At 34.9% G+C, this 23890-nt stretch overlaps 1 protein-coding gene across 1 annotated transcript in view; it reads right to left on the minus strand.

Annotated features, from left to right (window-relative positions):
* Positions 1-7131: 7131 nt before the first annotated feature.
* Appbp2 (amyloid beta precursor protein binding protein 2) overlaps positions 7132-23890 on the minus strand; it is a 54962-nt gene continuing 38203 nt past the window's right edge. Inside the window, exons 6-13 of the mRNA XM_026398059.2 lie at positions 23562-23651; positions 21905-21972; positions 21161-21266; positions 20757-20881; positions 18069-18154; positions 16093-16283; positions 14360-14525; positions 7132-11788 (exon numbers count right to left, since the gene is read on the minus strand). Of these exons, the coding sequence (XP_026253844.1) occupies positions 11535-11788; positions 14360-14525; positions 16093-16283; positions 18069-18154; positions 20757-20881; positions 21161-21266; positions 21905-21972; positions 23562-23651 (1086 nt within the window). The 3' untranslated portion in view covers positions 7132-11534. The remainder of the gene's footprint in view (positions 11789-14359; positions 14526-16092; positions 16284-18068; positions 18155-20756; positions 20882-21160; positions 21267-21904; positions 21973-23561; positions 23652-23890) is intronic.

Below are 23890 nucleotides of genomic sequence, written 5' to 3' on the forward strand. Positions count from 1 at the left end.
CAATTTTTGCCTGTATCTGCTCACTTAGGTCATTCTTTAATTCCAAAATCATTTTAGTTATGTATATTCTGAACTCCTTCTCTGACATTTCACCTACTGTGCTATCTATGGATTCTATTGTTGTAGTATCTTGGTTTGTTGGGGGCACTTTCCTCCCTTGTTTTTTTCATGATGTCTATGAGTCTTCCTCTCTTGCAGTGTAGATCCAAAGTATGACAACTTCTGCCTTGTTGTCTTATAGTGTCCCTATAGGTTACCAATACCTCACTTTTAAGGGAGAGATCAATATTACAGCAGTCGCTGTACCCAACATGCAACCATATATCAGTTAGCTTTTTTTTTCTATTTACAGTTTTGTCATTATAATCAGAAATGATGAGTTCAGTTATCTTCTACTTTATAGTCAATAGGTTTGCAAAATGGTTTACAGTTTCTAATGGTAGAATGGGGGTCTGGGGAGTTGGCTGAGATGTTTATGAGGTAGGATGTGAGAATATGGAGGTATTGGATTATATGACAAGTGAGAGGGTAATCATAAGAAGTTGGCTGTTAATAGGAGAAACAAGAGATAGGCAACCCCATGCAAGACTCTCTTTTACCTCAGTAACAGGATAATTGTTAGCACCCCTAGTAGAAAAACCTCTGGTGCAGCCACACCCACAGGGACCTTGGTGACTTCTTACCAAGTCCTTATTGTTATCCCTTGATAGAAGTGGAGATATCCCAGATTTGTGGTCGTGGCAGCCTCAAGCCTATATGTACCCTGATGTTGGGCTGTGGAGCCATGCTTTGGTGAATAAGGAACCCCAGTGCGGGATGGCTCACCACATATCTCCCGGTGCAGGGCAGGGAGGCTTTCCCTCCGGAACTCATGTGACCTCTTTTAATATTATTTTATTTCATTATACACAAAGACACTTGTTGCCTCCCCACCCCCCAGTATAATTTCTCCCAGTGCAGAAAGGTAGCTTTCTAGGTTCAGGGCTGAGGGTCTGCAGCCAGAGAGCTCAGTGGTATCTATAATGCCTTTATTAGTGATCAGCTTGTCCTACCAAAAATGTGGGTGTTTTCCTGCTAAGTGGCAGATCTGGGATTTTAGTCTAGTTCCAAATGTGTGCCCACATTCTGCCCATGTCCTGCGTGGGGAGCAGTGAGTAACTGTAAGAGGTGTGGGCTGGCTGAGAAATAAAAGCTATGAAAGTAATATTAAGAAATAAATAGAGACAAAAAATGAAGGAAATTAACTGAAGCAGGGGCCAGATGGGTGGATAGACCTGATGGGTCTGATCCTAACAAAGAGAAAAACCAGCAAATGCTTTATCTATAGCAGTAACAGTAAGGAGCTTCTTCAGGAAAACAGGTTGTTTGGTGCATGGCAGATCCTAGGGCTGTGAGCTAAGGCAGGGTACCAGTGTGATCTGGACTTTCTTAAACCAGGGAATTTCACCAAGGAGTTCCCAGAAAAGCAGCTTCCCTGCCTTAATGGCTCAAACAAAATCCATAGCTCATATATGGCTTTCAATACCCACAACCCTACTAGAGGTGATTCTGGGATGTCAAGCCAAAATAAATTAGGAAATGATGGAGGATATCCTTAGGGCAGAGGGATCCTTGGGAACGTGGGGGAGCCTCAAACTTGAGTGGATCTGTCTATACTATCCTTCTGATCTGGGTGGTGCGAGTGATCTGTGAGTTCAAAGGCGAAATTTTTCTCAAGACTTCTACACTGAGACAATAAACAAGTTCTTTAGAAAATGTGGAATTTCAGTGTGTTTTAACTAGGTGACTTTGATTTCCTAGGATTTCTCAGCATTTCATTCAGAGCTCTTTTAGAAAGTACAAGGGAACCATGAAGTGAAATGCAAAATTTGCTTGGAGTGGAAGAAGAAATTCTCTGTTTCTGTTTTAGACCATACCTGTAGCATCCAGCTCTCCTCTTCACACTCCTAACTCAAGACTCTGGGCCTGCTGCTATCAGTGGGCCATACTCCACATTCTCTACACTTGACTTGGATTTTTACCTTAGTATAATTTGAGTTACTGAACTTTCCCAAACCTTAACTTCCTTTTGTCAGAGGAGGATAATGTCCCCCTCACAGGTTATTATGAGGATGAAGACAGCATCCACACACTACCAAACACAATACTTAGCACAGTTTTACTCCTATCTTCAGGAACTATCTGTTCAACATAAGAAAATTCATCAGCAAATACTCTGAGACCAACACATGAAAACTAAGCACTCTATTAACCTTTTTCTGTTCAGATGAAGACCCTTTTTGTTCATTTTCAGAAGCTTCTCAAAAATGTAAGGTTGGCTTTGTAGGCTGCTTCCTTCATCTTCTTATTTAGTCTTGCTAAATTGCTGAGCTTGACCTCTAACTTGTGATCATCCTCCCTCAGACTTCTAAGTTGCTGGAATTATAGGCATGCGCCACCATGTCCAGCTTCTTCCCTTTCTTAATAGCATTCATCACTAAGAAGTAACTTATGTGAAGTGACTTCCGTCATTAGGACCAACCTGCCAAAAGACAAGATCCACCTAATTTAACCTAATCCTTGACATACCTGACCTGGAACTTAAGAGCTTATCTCAACCCCATATATTGCCAAAACCCTGAGTAATGGCTATACTTCTTGGTACCAGCTGAGTCTTACAGATGCCATTCTGTAAGACTGTAATGCCATTTTGGCAGAAGGACTCATCTTATCTACATATGTACATCATTCTGTGTTTAGTGAAACTGAAGTTTTGAGTATACTTTTCTCTCATGCAAGAAAATAACAAACATTTTCAATGTCTATAATGGACCTAGTACTGATCTCAGCATTGCATTAATTTTAATTGACCTTCATAATTACCCGAGACAGGTCATGTGTACCTCAGTTGACAGATGAGGAGCCAGATTCAGAAAAGGAATATTTGCCACAGGTTCCACTTATGATAAAAGGCACTTCTTCTGGACTCTGAAGCCCTCAATTTCATTGTAAATATCCTGCCTCCCTCTCTACAGCCTCCTTCTAATAAAAGCTACCTTTAGCTAGGTAAATCATATTTCTAAAAGCTGAAAGTATTGATTTGAATGACCAAATAAGTACTAAATTCATTACAGTAAAAAAAAAAAAAAAAGGTTGGGCTGGGTATAGAGCTCAGTTGGTAAAGTGCTTGCCTTGCATGCACAAGGACCTGGGTTAACCACCCCCCCCCCCCAAAAAAAAAAAACAACCACCTAAAAGTCCTTTTTTATTAAAATCAAATAAACAAATGAACAACTTTTTAAGGTGTAGATGAACCCAAAACTTTTATTTATTTACTTTTAGGTGGTGCTGAGGATCAAACCCAGTGCCTCACACATGCTAGGCAAGTGCTCTACCACTGAGCCCCAGCCCCAGCCCATATGTTTTGTTTTCGTGGTACTGGGGATTGAACCCAGGGCCTCTGACATGCTACACAAGTGGTTTAGTAGCTACTGCACCAGCCCCAATGTCTAGGGATGTAGTTCAATGGTAAATTACCCCACTGAGTTCAATCCCCAGTAATGGGGAAAAAAATTAAAAACCACTATCAAAGTAAATGTATCATGTCTGACAACTGTCTAAGCAAATTGAAAGCCATTTGTTGTCTTTTTATGAAACTGTGGTATACACAAAATTTACTCCCTTATCCTGGTACCAGGGATTGAACTCAGGGGCACTCAATCACTGAGCCACATCCCCAGCCCTATTTTGGATTTTATATAGAGACAGGGTCTCACCGAGTTGCTTAGTGCCTCGCTCTTGCTGAGGCTGGCTTTGAACTTGCAATCTTGCCTCAGCCAGCAAGTGCTGGGATTATAGGCATGCACCATCACACCCAACTGCCTTAGACATCTTTAGGTGTACAATTCACTAGTATTAGTTATATTCACATTGTTAGGCAAACAATCTCCAGAATTTTCATCATGTAAAACAATATCCATTAAGTAATCATTCCCCATTTTCCTTCCCTGCCAGCTTCTACAACCACCATTCTTTCTGCTTCTATGGATTTGACTACTCTATAGACACCTCATGTAAGTGGAATCTTTAATGGTTTCTTTGTATTTGGTTCATTTAAAAAATATTTATTTTTTAGTTGTAGTTGGACACAATACATTTATCGAATCTATTTATTTATTTATTTTTTAAATGTTTATTTTTTAGTTGTAGTTGGACACAATACCTTTATTTCACTTATTTATTTTTATGTGGTGCTGAGGATGCCAGGTGAACGCTCCACAACCTCAGCCCCTGGCTTATTTAAAAAAAAAATTTTTTTTAGTTGTAGATGGACACAGTATCTTTATCTATCTATTTATTTATTTATTTATTTATTTATTTTTATGTGGTGCTAGTAGATGGACACAGTATCTTTATTTATTTATTTATTTTTATGTGGTGCTAAGGATCGAACCCAGAGCCTCATTTGTGCAAGGCAAGGGCTCTATCACTGAGCTACAACCCCAGCCCACGTTTGTCTTATTTTTTTGCTTAACATAATGTCCTTAAGATTGTAGCACATGTAAACATTTCTTTTAAAGGCTGAATAATATTTCATTTTCAATATACACCACATTATCTGTTTATCCATTGACACTGGAGTTGCTTCCATCTTTGGTTATTATTATGTTGCTATGAACATTGGTATACAAGTATGGGTTTTAAGCATACTTTTAATTAATTTGGATATATACTTTTTTTAATTCCAGTACTAGATTTTAACCCCTGGGCTCTCTACCACTGACCTACATCCCCAGCATTCCCCTTCTTCCCTCCCTTTTTTCCTGTTTTTTTTAAGACAAGGTCTCATTAAGTTGCTATGGTTGGCTTCATACTTGCCATTCTCCTGCATCAGTCTCCTGAATCACTGGGATTACAGGTGCATGCCAATATGCCCAGCAATTTAAAAACTTCTGAGGATCCTCATACATACGAAACTGTATGTGTCACTGGGTGTGATACAGTGATGCATAACATATGACCCATTTTACATCTCCAATAGTACAGAAGAGTTATGATGTCTCTACATCCTTGACAATACTTGTTTTAGAATACCATCCTAAAAAAATGTTCATCTCAAAATATTTTGGGCAAAGCCACCCTTGGCAACTTAGCAAGGCCCTGTCTCTAAATAAAATATAAAAAAGGGCTGGGGATATGGGATGTGGTCAAGCCCCACTTTGGGAGGGAGGGAGGAAGGGAAGGAGGGAGGGAGGGAGGGAGGGAGGGAGGGAGGGAGGGAGGAAGGAAGGAAGGAAGGAAGGAAGGAAGGAAGGAAGGAAGGAAGGAAGGAAGGCAATTTTGGGGAAGTCCTGGAGATTGACTCCAGGGCCTCACACATGTGAAGCATATGCTTTATCACTGAGCAACCCTGTCACCCTGTCTTGAATTTTACAACTATAAAATAAATGTGTTAAAGCATCCGGGTGTAGTTTGCTAACACATTTGGAACAGTATCTGTGACAGGGTAAACTCTATGCTCTTTGTTAAATGCACAAATCAGCAAAGTTTATAAGCTGGAAATAATTTTTATACTGCAAGTTATATCACTATATAGCAACTGGGTTAAACTTTTTTTTTTTTTGGTGGGCGGGTACTATGGATTGAATCCCAGGGTGCCTTACCACAGATCAACATCCCCAGGACACCCCCCACCCCTTTTTGAGAGTTTCTCTAAAATGCCAAGGCTGGTCTTGAATTTAGGATCCTTCTGCCTCAGCCTGCCAAGTTGTTGGGATTTTAGGCATATGCCACTGATATATATATATTTTTTGTGCACTCATTCTATCAATATCTATCTACACATAGTTTTCTAAACAAAAATAAGGTGATTCCATTTTTTACATCCCCCAGTACTGAGGACTGAACCCCTGGGTGCTCTACCACTGAGGTAAACCTTCAGCCTTTTTTATTTTGTACTTTGAAACAAGGTCTCACTGAATTGATGAGGCCGGATTCAAATTTGCAACCCTCTTGTCTCAGCCTCCCAAACTGGGTGGGATTATAGGCATGTGCAACTGCACTCAGCTTTTAGTAAAATGCTAAATTACTAATAAATGGCAAGTCAAACTTTAAGGGAAAGCTCCCATTAGTCTTTGAGCTCACAGATGGATAAGACCTTACCTAGGAAATTGCATTCCATACAGAAGAGGAAACAGTTGTGTTCAGAGTTTCAAAGTCATGGGGGATGTAAAAAGAAAAAAAAAAATTGAATTTAGTATTGCTGAAGCAGAATGAAGCTAGAGCTATTACAAACAAAGGTGGGATGTTGTCTTTTTTTTTTTTTTTTTTTTTGTGGTGCTAGTGATTGAACCCAGGGCCTTGTGAACGTAAGACAAGCACCCTACCAACTGAGCTATATCCCCAGGCCTAAAATATTTTCTTTATAATATCTTAAAATGTAGCTTCATTTCCACTATCTGTCTCAGCGCTTATTAAAATTTATGTTGGGTTGGGCACTGTGGCGCACGCCTGTGATCCCAGTAGCTCAGAAGGCTGAGACAGGAGGATCGCGAGTTCAAAGCCAGCCTCAGCAATAGCAGGGCGCTAAGCAACTCAGTAAGACTCTCTGTCCTCTTGCCTCAGCCTCCTGAGCTGCTGGGATTACAGGTGGTACACGGCTCGTGGTGCTTTTTAAAGACCTAACTTGACCCTGTCTTTCATGTGAGGTGAAACACAAAGAGGTTTGTAATATATAACACAATTCCTACAGTGCAGAGGAAGAGCTGTAACTGAAACTCCAAACTTAGGATTTTTCTCCTTTTCCAGCAGAATTTTCCCAGGTCTCTTTATCTCCATCTTTAGGCTTTTAGAGCTGGAAGACTAGGGAAGAGTGATATGGTCACATTCTTAAAGTCTAAAAAACTCGCTTCATTAGTCATTTTCAAAGTGACTTCATGAACACCATTTCCAGATGCTGTTACGAGTCTCTTCTGCTACACATCTTAATTTTCTTGAATAAGAGTGCTTTTGTTCTAGTTCCAACTGTTTCTCTCACAATGTTCTGTAATAAAAAGTTTGCAAAATGTAAATAATCCTGAGTCCCAACCAAAAGCAATCACAACTAAATTGGAAACAGACTATGAATGCAGGAACACTATATTTATTAGGTCAATAATTCGTTTTTAGCAATACAAGTACAGAATATATCACAATGCTGGTTACAAACATACTTAGTATGATTTAATAATTACAAATAATGGTGGGCACTACAAGTCAGTGAGAATGATACGAAAGGTCATTCTGACACAATGAACTGTCTTCAAAAATCTATTAAACTTAGTTATTTCTATAGAAATTACTGTGGCACTAGTAGTGGGGACTTTCATGTAAAGAATGTTAGTGATTTGTTTTTAATTGTTCGTTAAGAGCTTTTTATTTTGAGGCTATTAAACTAAAATCCCCTGTTGCTTAATAAAGTATAAAAATAGTACTGACCTGGTAATATTTAATAAAATGTAGCATTCACTCACATCATAAAACTAAATTGAAAAGTTTTAGTTACCATGGCAACATATCTTTCCATAAAAGGAATATACAGAAATGAGTGATGTTACACAAATGGTACCTGCAACGGTTATTTAATGATCCAACACTTAACTGTGCACCACAAACCAAGTTTTCTAGATATCTATATATAGCATATATATATTTAATCTTAAATTTTACTTTTGAAAAACATGTGCACTTCAACAAACTCACTAAGGCCACTCATGCTATAGATACCTAGGATTGCAATTAAGAATAGTATTACTTAATAAGTCCTAAAGCACACTCCTTCAGATCAACAGGGTAAAACCAGCTTTCCACCTAAAACATTCCTGAGATTCGTGGACAAAAGAATTACAAGTGTTCAAATTGGAATTTAATCCAAATATCATATTTAAAAAAAATGTCTTGGTAACTTGAAGTCCTCCAAAGTCAAGAGGTGAAATATGCATTAATTTTTAAAGCAAAAATAAAATTCTTAAAAAAAATTCTTTAAAGTATTTTTCCAGTAGTAACTTTGCCATTCAGAAAAAGAAGTCTGGAAACAAAAGGCTACAAATCCTGGGGAAAACATAAAAATAAGTGCTAATTAACAATGCCTGCTCTTAGCAAATCATTTTTTTTAAGTTTGTAAAGTTTTGGCCAAAAGCTTCAATCATGTTTTAGGCATGTTTACCGATCAGCTTTCCGTCTGCACTATAAAGAGAAGCCAAATGGCATTCTGATTATTTCTAAGATTGCAGCCATTGTACTTAAAAATGGGGGTTTTGCTGTGTTGCCCATGGTGGCCTGGAACTTGTGAGCTCAAGTGATCCTCCCACCCACCCCAGCCTCCCAAATAGCTGGAACTATAGGCATGCACCACTACATGTGGCTTTCTGTACTTAATTTTTGCAAGATTGTGAAATCCTACAGGTTATGAACAAAGGTCTCTTGTTAAATCCTTTGTTTTCGCAATGCAACAATATTTGGGCAGGGGCTACTACAAAGCAATAGAGAGTGCATTCTTAACTAACGAACAGATTTGATAGTAGTAAAGGTTCTTATTCTTTGGGCAAAGTCCATTTTGGGGACCCATAAATATTATGCTCTAAAAAACTGAATAGGCTCTATTAAACTGAAGTTGAAAGTGAGTGACCACCTGTATGGCATGTGTGTGAGAGCTCCCTGATGCCCTCAATTTGAATAGCACCAATCTTTTTGGGTAGAACTCAGGTAATGATGAGACCAAAAGCCCTTATTTAACATTACTTCATTAAGCTTCCAGAAAAATATTTAAGTTGGCCAAGGCTTCCTTACACTGGACCCCATAATATGTAAAAAGTTTAGTTATTGTGGGTATAATTTTATTACTTTTAGTTTTATTTCTTAATGTCATAAATTATGGTGGCATTCATTTCTCAAATTTGCTCTCAACATCTTTACTAAAGGGATAAATCCTATACTTAAAAATTATTAGGATATTATTATTATTGATCAGAATCAGAATAATGCAATTATTAAGTCATATCACTAACAAAACAGCTAGAGTGTATGTTTTATAAACACTTATGGACTTAAAGAAAACTACATTAAATTAGTGGTAAAAAGGAAAAACTGCCAATAATGACATGGGGTAGGGGATGACACTGGCTGCCAGCTGACATTATCACCCTGTGATCCAAGTCTTCTAAATACTGTGTCACTTTATCACTGAGTGTGAGCTAAGTTGAATTCAAACTGAGTTAGGGAAGATAAGGCTTTAAAGTCTTTTGCTTGATTTTATCCTAGGAAATGTTGTATGTGCACAAACCCCCCTGCCCCCCCCCCCAAAAAAAAACACAAAAAACAAAAAGAAAAAAAAGAAAAAACAAAACAAAAAAAGATAAAAAAGATAAAAAAAAGAAACTTCATGTGGAAACATAAGTTTCAAAATATTTATTGAAAAACAATTTACCACAACATTCCTATACCATAGGACTCTAATAACCAATAAAAGTATACAAAGCCTATCCTGAAAATATCTTTGGAGGTATTAAATATATAGGTCCATGAGGATAGAGCTGAGTAACTTAAAATGTTAGTCCTTGGTCACAGACTATTTAGTAATTAATAAAGGGTGACTCTTGACATCAGACTGCAATTAACTGGGAGGGGGACCAGATTCATAAACTGCAGGCATGCCAATTTATTCTTTCCAGAATTTAAAGAGAATAATTTGAGGAAAAAAAATCCAGATTTCCAAATCACAAAGTTATCATCTTAGGGATCTGGGCTTGCTTATGTCTTCAGGTATACCTCTGAATAATTTAAATGCATTGGCTCATAACTAACAAAAATGCAAATAGCGGTTTCAAACAAGGTTAAAGTTGGGAAGTTAAAAAAATATTTAAAATTAAATCACCAATTAGTTTTTCTGTACTCTATGTGAATTTAGGTTTATTTCCCCTGTCACCCAACATGCATGTTAAGAGAAAAACCAAAATTCAATACACACTCACGCACAGACTACTCCAAGCATTAGCTTGGAATAACATCTCTAATGGCCAAGTCATGAACCCCTGAAAATAGGGGAGAAACCCAGATTCTTAACTGTAGAGGCACCAGATGGGCCACTATAATAAGAATTGAGGTAATAGCAAAAGACCTTTGTTTCTTGGTTTGCTACATGTTATAACTTCTCAAATTTGAACATTACCTCAACATTAAATAACCCAACTGACTTAATTTAAAAAATAAGAACAAAAAGATGAAAAAGAAAATTAGAACCCAAAAAATGGAAAGACAAATTGGTGAAATACAACTATCATTAGGGGATCTCTCCATTTGACTACTGGGTTTCAGATAAAATGATGCTGTTTTATATACCATAAAAATAAAGGAATTTCTTAGAAGACATATTTCTGGGCATTCATTTTCCATTATCCCCACAGATAACACAGTAACCTAAAATTTCCACCTAGACATGAGCTATTTCACGACTCTTAGCCAATATATTTGTTTATTGTGTTGATTATTAGAGTAAATTTTAAATAATGGTGGTAGTTGCAGCAGGCATTATAGACTTGCTTATGGCATTGCCATCTATGTACCTTGACTAAAGATGTGCCACTAAAATTACCAAATTTCCCTAGTTCAGTAACTATTATATGAATGTAGTTTGTGCATTATCATTTTCCCTTATAGAGCTAAATGAAATCATTCTACTGATAAAAGTATATGCAGGGGCTAAAATAATAATCTAAAGCCTCTGGTCCAAATAACCACCTTTTCTATTAGGCTGGTCCTTTTTAGATCCTCCTGGTCCTGTTAGCAAACGCTGTTAGAGCATCTTGCATTGTTGTACCAAAAACAAACAAACAAACAAAAAAAATGAGTTAAAACCGCTGGTCTATCATATTTTCTATTACTTACAGATCAACACTGGTCCAGTTCAGATGAATCTGACAGTCCTTCTCTTATAATATAGTTCTAGAGTGGTTGTATCCACTTCTCTGGGAAAGGTGGCCAAACCTAAAGTCAGGATGTCCCTCTTTTATTAGTACTTGTGTTAACTTTTCTATACTGCATATAAAGATTTTCCCCGTAAAATTTCTTTACAGTACAGTATTGAATACCTCCACATGGAAGAATTTTATGTTAAAAAGTTGTTAAGATCATCCTTACATAATAAGAATGCAACTCTTTTAAACTCTTAAATAGTTTTATTTAGGGGTTCTTTTTTTTTTTTTCCTTTCAGGCTTTCTGTAAAACGAATTATTTTTTAAAAAGAAAGAAAAAAAAAGGGGGGGGGTGTTTCTGTTGTTTGTTCTACTAGGTTGAGAATGTGGGCCAGACTACTTATACATGCGATACATGCTGAATATAACTGAATATATGCTTATTCTACGGACACTCTGCAAGATAGGGATTACCCAAAATAGGGCTTTCAATGGACTGGACCAGTGTTTCAATGCAAATTCCAGCCCCCAAAAACAACATGGTTTTGATTTCACAGTATGAATTCCCTGGAATCTGGGAAAAGATAATTGGTTAACTGAGGTCCTCCCTCAGCAACTTGGTCCCTCAATATTCTGAGAAATCAGGAAGGACTGCACCACTTCTTCAGTGGACTGGGGGCTGGTGTTAACGTCTTCAAGAGCATCGGTCACTGAATACTGCCGATCTCGCAACCGGTTCCAGTTAGACAGAACATTGTGATATTCGAACACTTTCTCATAATTTCCAATGGAGTTGTAAAGTTTAATGAGACCTCGGTAATCATATTCTAGTCCACTGTAGCCTTCACCAAAAAGTTTCTTCCCTGAAAATAAAAATAAATAAGTAAAGGAAAGTTCTAATAACAAAATGAAAGTCTTTCAACACAAACTAAGTTTAATTATTTAAATAGACTGGCTTGGTTTTATTCCCCTAAAAGGATTGGATACAATTCTTATATCACTGCCAGGCAAGCATCCCTGTAATCCTAGCTACTCAGGAGGCTGAGGCAGGAGGACTGTAAGTTCAAGGTCACCCCAGCAACTCAAGTGAGACCCTGTCTCTATTTAAAAAATAGAAAGGTCCGGGGATATATTTCAGTCCTCGGTTTGCCCCCCATCCCGGACCCCCCAAAAAATTCAGTTTGGAACATTCTTCTATCACCACCTCGGAACCATTTCCACCCATGTGCTATCTGAACTTTGAAGGACTGAATTTCTAAAGAAATCTCAAAGAAGAATGGCAGCATTTCCAACAACAGAAAAACACACATACATAAGGCTATGCACAACAACAGTGACTGTTCTGGCAAAATATAGAAACAAATGCAAATATTTAGAATAGTTCAATTGTGGTATGATCACTTAACTGGCATAATGTTAAACTATAAGCCAAGGAGGAAAGTTTCAGCACTCAATGAGCTCATATGCAGGGATTTGTAGGGTATGCTAAGTTAAAGAAAAAAAAGTCAAAAAATAGTATCTAGAGAAGAGGGGAGGGGAGGGGGGATAGTAGAGGATAGGAAAGGCAGCAGAATACAACAGACACGAGTATAGCAATATGTAAATCAATGGAAGTGTAACTGATGTGATTCTGCAATCTGTATACGGGGTAAAAATGGGAGTTCATAATCCACTTGAATCAAAGTGTGAAATATGATATATTAAGAACTATGTAATGTTTTGAACAACAATAAAAAAATAAATAAATAAAATAAATTTTAAAACAAAACAAAAAAGACTTCTAACCCCATGAGCCTCAAATAAACTTTCCCTCATCTGTTAAAAAAAAAAAAATAGTATCTATGTAGTATGCTATATGTTTGTGTAGGAAAATAAGAAAGTACATATTTATCTTTTATCTACATAGCAGGAAGTTGGGAATGGATAGAAGAAATGAGGGAATATTACATGTCCCTGGACAAACCTTTCTGTATAGTTGTGATTTTAAGAACAGTAATATTTCACATATTCAAAAAATACTTAACAAAATACACAGGGAGGGGGCAAATGTAATACAAAAATAAATGAATCTAATTGTTTTTCAAATTAATAACATATCCATATTGAAGAGGGCAGTGATAACTCCATCTGCTTTTGAACATAGTATTCCGAAAATACACTACTTTCAGGTTAAAGACAAAGAAAACTGTAAACAATGATAGAACTCTAAGTAGCAGGTTTGTTTTTTACAGGTGTATGGGTTACCAATTCTGAAACTACATGCATTTGGGGACTAAGCAAGTAAGTCAATATATGATGGCTAAAGAGGGACACATGTAAATATGAATACATGATTTACGACAAGGGGGAAAAGACAATCTTTTGAAGAAATGGTCTTGGGTCTATTGTATGTCCATATGGAAAAAAAATGAAAAAATAATTTTTTAAATTATTTTTTAAGATTGCTGTCTCATACTATAAAATAAAGGGCTTCTGTTCTTTAAAAGGTACCCTTAGAAAAATAAGCAATAAAATGAGGGAAGATATTGGCAATATATGTAACCAACAAAAAGGGTTTGTTATATCTATAGTAAATAAAGAAGTTCCATAAATTAGTAAGAAAATGACAAGACAATCAATATGGAAATAGGCAAGAGGTATAAAAGGCACTTCATAAGATGGCAGCCATGGCATCTTATTTTGTAATACCTTGAATTGGAAACTATCCAAATCTTCCATATGTTCATTAACAGTGGAATGGACAATAACACTAATCCAATAAAATATTACATTATATAACATGAAATTAACAAGTGAGAGTGAAATGCCATAATACAGATATATTTTACAATTAAGGTTCATTAAAAAAGTCAGACGTAAAAATATCATATAACTCCATTTACATAAAGTTCAAAAAACAGGTGAAGAGGGCTGGGGATGTGGCTCAAGCGTTAGCGCGCTCTCCTGGCATGCGTGCGGCCCGGGTTCGATCCTCAGCACCACATACCAACGAAGATGTTGTGTCCGCCAGAGAACTAAAAAATAAATATTAAAAATTCTCTCTCTCTCTCTCTCTCTTCCTCTCTCACTCTCTCTTAAAAAAAAAAAACAAACTACTTATCTTTTTTTAAAAAAAAAAAAAACAGGTGAAGAATCTGTTTTGTGACGTAAAAGAGAATAGAAGGGAGGTGTGGGAGAGATGGGGCAGTAACTGCACTAAGTCAAAAGCAACTATTTTTACCTACACTTGACACTCTAATAAGAGTCACACCTCTTGCTATTGCTTCGATATCAAATAAGCACCATTAGCAAAGTATTCCAGATGATGTCCTGGTGGTATCTAAATATCCTCTGCAATTCAGTAATAGTATTTCCCTTTTACAACATATTAAAAGACATGGTGACCCACTGGTCTTTGAATCAAAATGACTAAAGGAAATTTAAAGGTAACATACCAATTGCTATAGATCGCAAATAAAGTTTCTCAGCATTTTCATACTGATTCATGTCATAATTATATAAAGAAGCCAGATGTCCCACTGAAAGGGCTACTTCATAATCTTCTTGACCAAGAAGTTGCTCTTTAATCTGAATTGCTTTAATGTGCATTTCTTCAGCTTCCTGTAAAATAATTATGTGAATTAATATACTTTACTTATGTCAACAATTCTTACCCAATGAGCAAAATTCTTCTAAATGTCAAAGACAGTTTATGAAAAGTACCATAAAGTAATAAGATCAAAAAATACACCAAGCTATTCCAAGAGCTGCCAATGGAAAACATTCCTGGTTTTTGGAAACTGTGTACATAAGGTGATAACAGTGATTAGTTTCTAATGCCAAAAGTAAAATAGAAATAGAAAATTGTTAAGAAAAAATTAACAAGGCATTTAAAAATGAAATTTAGTTAATACATTCCAAGATTTAATAGGACCTTGTTAAGGAGGTGTTAATTCATACAAACATACACTTTGTTTTGGGGAATTTTGATAGTTTTTATCAGGCAAAAAGAACATCTTTTTTAAAAAAAAATTTAGGTGTATATAGATACAGTATCTTTATTTATCTATTTTTATGTGATGCCAAGGCTCAAACCCAGTACCTCACCAATGTGAGGCAAGTGCTCTGCCACTGAACCACAACCTCAGCCCAAAATTGAACATGTTAAACTCATTCTTTCCTTCCTGTAAGCTCAAAATGGACAATATTAATACATTATAAGCCATAATTCTAAAAGAGATTCAAAATCAGAAATTTTATTGCTACAATTAAGAATATTTAATTATTGGGGCTGGGGATGTGGCTCAAGCGGTAACACGCTCACATGGCATTCCTGCGGCCTGAGTTCGATCCTCAGCACCACATACAAACAAAGATGTTGTGTCCACCAAAAACTAAAAAATAAATATTAAAAAAATCCTCTCTCTCTTAAAAAAAAATCTTTAAAAAAAAGAATATTTAATTATTAATGAGTAATTATACAATTACCTCTTGGTATTAATACCTGTTATTTCTTGCTTATCAATCATGTGTCAGGCTTTCTGCTATGAGCTGGACATACTTAAGTTAGCAAAGGATTATGTTTGAAGTCTTTTTAAAAAATTTATTTATATGACAGCGGAATGCATTATAATTCTTATTACACATATAGAGCACAATTTTTCATATCTCTGGTTGTATACAAAGTATATTCACACCAATTTGTCTTCATACATGTACTTTGGATAATAATGATCATCACATTCCATCATCATTTATAACCTCAAGCCCCTTCCCTTCCTCTCCAACCCTTCTGCCCTATCTAGAGTTCATCTATTCCTCCCATGCTCCCTCTCTCTATCTCACTATGAATCAGCCTCCTTATATCAAAGAAAACATTCGGCATTTGGTTATTTGGGATTGGCTAACTTCACTTAGCATTATATTCTCTAACTCCATCCATTTACCTGCAATTACCATGTGTTTGAAGTCTTTCTGTAACAATCATATCAGTCTTTTTGATTTGACCTGTTTCTTTTCCATGGTCCCAATTCTCTAATTTTATTTTAACGATTATGTTGTTTTATACTCACTGTTTGCTAAATTACTTTGTGAAATTAAGTAGAAATATAATGAATCTATGCTACATTATTTAAAATTACTGAACATTTATTATTTAAGGAGAGAAAAATATGAAATATGTTTCTACCTTAAATTTTCTCATTGACTGATAAAGTCTTCCAAGGTTACCATAGTGTTTTGCAGTCTGTACATTAAATTCCCCAAAAGCTTTTTTAGCTAGTTGAAGTGAAGACAGGTGCAAATCATGAGCTTCTTGAAGCAGCCTCTGTTCAGTTTCCTTATTATGACAGTCAATAGCAATCTCCTCTAAAATAAGTGCTGAATAGAAAGCAACAAATTAGTGTACTTCAAAATCATTTACTAAGCTAAAGGAACATCTAAATGAAAAACAAATAATAGCAATATTTATTGACTATATTTATATGTAATTATAATTTAGAACTTGTCAGGATTATAGGATTCCACTTCAACTGTACATTTTTGTAGAAATCATTCTATTTTAGATAGTATATTCAATTCAAATTTAAGAAAAACAATGGTATAATTCAAATTATTTTGCAGTATCAGTTTCTACTTTAATGGACTGTTTTACTTTACTGATAAGTGAGTGTATTTTTTTAAAGTTGTAGATAGGCACAATACTTTTATTTTATTTATGTGGTGCTGAGGATGGAACTCAGTGCCTCATTATGCGAGACAAGTGCTCTACCACTGAACCACAACCCCAGCCCTTGGTAAGTATATTTTTAAGGTAAATGTCAGGAAGAGGCAAACTTTTTAATCCTATGAAACTGTATCAAGGAGTACCTAAGCACTTTTGAAATTTTTGAAACCAGCCTTTATAAAACATGACCTTTAACCAAACACAACTATAAGAACCGGCTTCTTCCTACTTTACTTGATCACTAAGTCAGGCCAGAAGATATTTTATTTTCAAAGCTGCATTCAAAAATTTAAAATTCCATCTAAAATCTTGAAAACACACACACACACACACACATATAGAACACACAAACACACACACACACATACACCTGTATCAATTTCATTTCTTGAAAAACTATCTACACAAATGTGGGTAAAAGATTTACCTCACTGTAGCAATATTGAACAACAAAATGTTAAAGATACAAAGGGTCAGTAACAGAGGTGAGGTTAAATACACTTCCAGAAAAAAGGGTAAATAGCAACATATATTCAAATGGAAAAACTTTCATAATGCATTAGGTGAAAAAAGCAGGTTATAAAACTAAAAGAAATACTTATTCACTTAATTATCTTATTTAAAGAAAAAAGCTGAAATAACATCTATCAAAATGTTGACAGAAATGGTGGGGTTTCAGGTAACTTTTCATTTTTTTAAACTTGCTTTTAATTTTTGAAATTTTCATGTACTTGAGTAACTTAACTGTCAACCTCAAGGAAGAAAAAGTCCAGTTCCAGAAACAAGGTAAAATTTATCCAGAATGCATGAAATCACCCTAATGATGACCAACATGTTAGCAAAATAAATGCACTAAATCAAAAATCTTTGGTGGGCTGGGTGCAGGTGTATATCCCTATAATCCCAGAAACTCAGGAGATAGAGGCAGGAAGATCCCAAGTTCAAAACTAGTCTCAGCAATTAGTAAGACCCTGTCTCAAAAAAAAAAAAAAAAAAAAAGTTCCCGAGGTAGAATTTGCCTACCATGTTCAATCCCCCAATCCCTAGTACTTAAAAAAATACCCTCCTCTATCCTCTATAAAACTAAAGCTACAAAACCCATAAACCCATCTTCAGTATTTTACTCATGACTATGTAATCATTGTGTAACTCATTATTTTCATAAGAAATGCTTGTATTAATTTCTTGCATGCAAGAAAGAAAGGAAGGAATAAAGAAAGGAGAGACAGGAAAAAGGCACCTTAATAATATTATATGAGAGAAGTGAACAATCTTTCACCAAGAACCACTGGAAACTGTGAAGTGGAGTTGACAGAATTGGTTATTTTAGAAATACGGAGATACAGTCTAATTCTACTACCTCTGAGAAAATAAATACCCCTATTTTATGCCACACATTATCATTCTAAAATTATCTGAGACTGGATTACAAAGGGTACCTTTCACCCTCTTCGAAGAAGCCAAAAGAAGATGATCTTCAGGTAGGATGTGGGTAATGATACCAATAGCTCTTTCTGCATGAAATCTGCAATACAGATAAATAACAGTCTGGCATTTCTTTTTAGTTACAAATGATTTAAGCATTTTAAAAAAATCACGCTATAATACTGATAGAAAGTACTTATAAAACTATGGTAAATAATCAATTTCTTGTTTGTTTCACATTTTCAATCTATTGTGGACTAAGCTTTTAACTCTCTTACCCCTCCATCCACACAGACCTACATGATTCCTAGCATGCAAAGCATAGTCTCACCCTTGCATGTGATTTACCCTCTTTGCAATGCTCTTCCCCTGAATATTCACATGGCTCACTCTCATTGAATAGGCCTTTCCAGAATAGACTATATAAATGTCCCTAAAAATAATCTACTATCATTCTCTAAACTCAGTCTTCTTTATAAAGTATTCTTATCTGACATGCTTGGTTACTTGTTTTATGTTCCATCTCACCAAATAAAAGATAAGCTATTTGTCTATTTTATCTGCCAATTTTTCAAACAACTCTAAGCCTCCTATCTCCATTTCTAGTAATTCTAAATTTTCTCAAACCTGTCTTCAAATTCACTAATTATCTCTCTCTCATAATTAAACCTGACGTTTAACCTCTCTACCGAGTTTTGTTTTTTTTTTTAATATTTATTTTTTAGGTGTAAATGGACACAACACATGCCTTTATTTTTATGTGGTGCTAAGGATCGAACCCGTGTTCTGCCCATGCTGCTCAGCTCTCTCCCACTGAGCCACAATCCCAGCCTTGTCTACTGAGTTTTAATGTCGATGATTATTTTCCATTTCTAGCTATTCATTTTATTTTTTTTATAAAAGGTCTTTTCCTTATGAAGATTTAATTTACATAACAAGTTATTCACCTATTTAAATAAATGTGTAACTCAGTGATTTTTAAAATATATTCCATTATACAGCCATCACCATAATCAATTTTAGAAATATTTTCATCATGTCAAAAGAAACCCAGGTCCATTAGCAGTCACTCCCCATTTCCCTCCAACTCCCAGCCTAAGTAACATTGATTTACTTTCTGTCTTTATGGATTTGCCTATTCTGGACATTTCATATAATGGAACTATACAAGATGTGATCCTTTTTGACAAGCTTCTTTCACTTAGCACAAAATTTTCAAGGGGTCAACTGTGCTATAGCATGTATCAGTTATTTTATTTTGAAATCTAAACTGAGTACTTGCAGTCCTAGTTTTCTGAAGGCTAAGGCAGAGTGGTTTAAGCCTGGGAGTCCCAATCCAGCCTGGGCAACATAGCAAGACCCAACTTGGGGGAAAAAAGTAAACACAATCTTTATTTTTCCTCTAAAATATTACTGATTTACATATATATATATTAAGATTGGCAAACTTTTTTTTTTTTTTTTTTTTGGTACTGGGGATTGAACCCAGGGGTGTTTACCCATTGAGCCACATCCCCAGCCCAGGGTTGGCAAACTTTTAAGGGGCCAGATACTAAATATTTTAGGTTGTGTTGGCCAGACATTCTTTGTCCTAACTATCTAACTCTGTTGTTGTGGTATGAAAGCATTCATAGAAAACAGATGAATAAATGAATGAGTAGGGCTACATTCCAGTAAAATTTTATTTTGCCTGCAGGCCACAGTTTGCTAACCCGTCTTATATCTTTAATCATTAAAGAATACATACTTCATAATATTTTGACTCAAGTTCAAAGGGTTCCAATCATTATGTTTGTTGACCCTCACTTATAGAAAAATGTTTCCTTATGTATTTTGTAATTTTTGATGGTGACTTCACGTTAGGTAGAGCTATATCTATGACATACTTGTGTTTTGGGTTTTGTCCCAGAAGATAGCCCAAGCTCAGATAATGTTTCCTTGTCATGTCTCTGCTGTGGGGTAATTTTTCCTTCCCATTTGTCCTTTTCTTGAGGTATACTCTTTTTTGTTTTTTTAAATATTTATTTTTTAGTTGTAGTTGTCAATACTTTTATTTTTTTTTTTACATGGTGCTGAGGATTAAACCCGGGCCTCACACGTGCCAGGTGAGCGCTCTGCCGCTGAGCCATAACCCCTATCCCTGAGGGTATACTCTTGATCCTGGCTTCATGTGAGGGTTTCATTTCTAACTCAACAGCAGTTACAGAAATTTCTAAGCTTTCCTACCACCCCTAAATGGTTTACACCATAGTTTGTGCCTTTGAATTTTTAATGTCCATTATTGATTAAGGATTTATCCTCATTCTTGCAAGCTCAGTTACACATTTTAAGAGATGACTGTAATATTTTATTCAATATTTCTGTGTGCTTTAAGCAAGATTTTTTAGGTTATTAAAACGGTCTAATATTTAGCCACAGGCTGCTGTATTACTCAAAGAAAAATTATTTAAGAAAATAATCAAAAGATAAATCATTTTCTATATAAAAATGTCTCAATATTAAACTATAGAGTCTAAATGAATAGCTTATAAATTGGTATGATTTTAAAAAACTTAAGAAACATTTTAGGCATCTTCTTAAAGCTCTGGGAGAGAAATTTAATCCATAAACTAAATTAAGTACTATTATATTGGGGAAAAAAATAAAACAAACAAACAAAAAATGGTATTTACTAATTTACTGAGAAGGAATGTGGAACTTACAGTGCATTGTCAAATTTTCCAGAGCTATACTGGTGAACATAAGAAGAATAAGCCAAGTCTTCATGTGCAGTTGCTACATGGATATTTTTGCCACCAAACACTGACTGTCGAATATCAAGGGCTGCCTGAAAAAGTAATAAAAATATTTAATAATATTGTCAGCCTTTAGAAAATACCACCTATCTTAAATTAAATATTTTAATATTTTATATACCTAATCTTATAAATTTAATTTCTAAAACATTAGTTTTTAAGCCTTCTATGTAATAGTAAATTAATGAGTGCTCTATAAAAGGAAGGCAGGGCTCAAAGAGTTTATTTTGAAATAGTGATTTATATACCACAAACACACACAAGTCGGCAAGTCAATTTAGGGTGAAAAGAAAAAAGAACCATCAACATACCTGATAAATTGCAACAGACTGACAGATATTATCTACATTGAGTAAGTAGAACCCATAATCTAGCAGTGTATCAGAATATTTTGGGTGTTTGGATCCAAAATGATCCCTATAAAAAGATGAAAAACTATTAGTATATAATGGAGAGTAACAATTCAAAATGACATTTGTAAAAGACTTAAAAACAACATACTACAGGGACACAGCCACATCAATGTTTATAGCAGCACAATTCACAATAGCTAAACTGTGGAACCAACACAGATGCCCTTCAGTGGATGAATGGATTAAAAAAATGTGACATATATACACAATGGAATTTTACTCAGCAATAAAAGAGAATAAAATCATGGCATTTGCAGGTAAATGGATGGCGCTGGAGAAGATAATGCTAAGTGAAGTTACCCAATCCCAAAAAAACAAATGCCGAATGTTTTCTCTGATATAAGGAGGCTGACTCATAGTGGGGTAGAGAGGAATTGAAGAATTCTAGATAGGGCAGAGGGGTGGGAGGGAAAGGAAGGGGGCAGGGGATCAGCAATAATGGTGGAATGTGATAGACAACATCATCCAAAGTACATGTATGAATACACAAATTGTTGTCAACATACTTTATATACAGCCAGAGAAATGAAAAATTGTGCAGTATACATGTAATAAAAATTATAATGCATTCTGCTGTCTTTTTAAAAGAAAAAGAAAAATAAATAAATAAATAAAATGACATTTGAAATAACCACCACCTACCGTGCCAAATACACTGCATGTTTAATTAACTGTTCTGCCTTCTTAAATTCACGTTTTACTACACAAGCCTAAAGATGATAAAATGAAAAATTGTTACCTTTTAAACAGTTCATTAGTGTGCTAAAATAGTTTATATATTTTAGTTATAGTAGTAAGAAAAAAATCTTCAAACAGAAAGATTCTATTTGTAATTTTTTTATTTCCAAGTTATTTATAAACTATTATACACAGATCTGCATATAACCTAAAAAAACCATAAAGATTAAAATTTTTACAGCCATTTTCAGTGCAAAACCATGACAAAGTTTCCTAACAAAGCTGGTATAATTACCTTCCTTATTATTAAAATAAAATAGTAGGAGGAGGGCTTACTGTAGTATTTTCTAAGGTACTTAGAAAGGTACCTTAAAGTACTTATCCCAGTTCTGGAGTGGCTTACAATGATCTTTCATAGTTTTCCTGTAATATATTTTTTCCTAAGCCTACAGCACCTAGAATACCAGGTGCTCTCCCATGCAAGTACAACCTAGACCCAACCCTCACCTTAAGATATCAGATGAGATGGGGAGTATTTAGGGTGGTATGCCTTAGACTCAACTAATAATTTTTAAATACACAGATTTTCAAGTTTTTCTATTATTTCTCAAAATATTTTCAACCATGAGGATTGTCAGTAGTTTTAAAACTCTACATACCATTTGCATATAGGAATATAAATCTTACATATTTACCGTCTTTATGTTAACTGAATATTTGATGTTTTTACATAATTAAAAACATACTAAGATCCCTTTTATAATGCTGATGATAACCTGAATATTTATGCTGCCATTTACTTGCTCCAAAATAAGTGATTTAATATTTGCAAAAATATTGCAGTCTTCTAGGATCCATAATTTTGTAATATTTTTTTCCAATTGAATTTCCGTAAGCCAAACTGATGAAAATGGAATATTCAAATTTGAAAAACTTCTAGAAAGACTATATGCAAAAAAGTACATTAATGCTTTAAGGCTTCAGTGAACCAAAGCAGTAATTTTTACCCTCCCCCACCTTATCATACTAGGTAAGTACTCTACCAATGAACTACATCCTCAGATTCCAATGCAATAATTTTTAAATGCTACTAAGTGGTGAAAGAATTAATGCATATGTTTATAGAATAAGAAGAAACTACAGAAAGATTAAAAAAAAAACAACAACTATCTACCAGGTCAAGTATTGCAAGGTGTCTTGCTATGAGAGTGCAATATTAGAGTAAAACACTTAATACTAGGTTATCCTTAAGGAGAAAAGTGATTATAACCCATATAGTTTTGGCCTAAAGAATTCAGATTACTCCATAGGTTTAAGAAAACCAAGAACTCAAATCAGAATTACCCCAAAATACCATAATCTGTACTTCAGTGAAATGAAACAATTATTAAAACGAATTATATCACAAGTTTTCTTGAAAAAAGAAAAGTAATTAAAGTCCATGTAAGATAGTTCGGCTTAAATACCAGATTTCTAAAACTTGGCACAGAAACTTAGAATTTAGATCTTGGTAGTATATACAGTATACAATAACTAAGATGTTAAATAGTAAGTTAACTAAAACAAATTTAAATCCTGATAAATCCTATAATTCATTTAATAATTTTAACATGATATTCACCTTAGATGCTTGTCTCAAAACATCAACCACAACTTTAACTGGTAAGCCTGCTGTAATCTCTTTCATTGCTTCAATGCACCATTTATATGCCTAAAAAACAAAAAATTTTTAGAAGAAAACAGAACAATTTGATAATTCAATTGACAGTACTTAACAAAATGATTGCAGATTTTTCCAATAAGCTATCAAGTACATAAATAACATACCAAATATTTACAATTAAAAAGTTTTCTGAGTCTTTATTTTCTTGAAAGTATGAATGTTACATTATTTTTACTCTTAATTATGTACAGGCTTTCTGAATCAGACCTTGCAGATATATGACATAT

This window comes from Urocitellus parryii, chromosome 7 (genome assembly GCF_045843805.1).
Source record: "Urocitellus parryii isolate mUroPar1 chromosome 7, mUroPar1.hap1, whole genome shotgun sequence".
Lineage (NCBI taxonomy): Eukaryota > Metazoa > Chordata > Mammalia > Rodentia > Sciuridae > Urocitellus > Urocitellus parryii.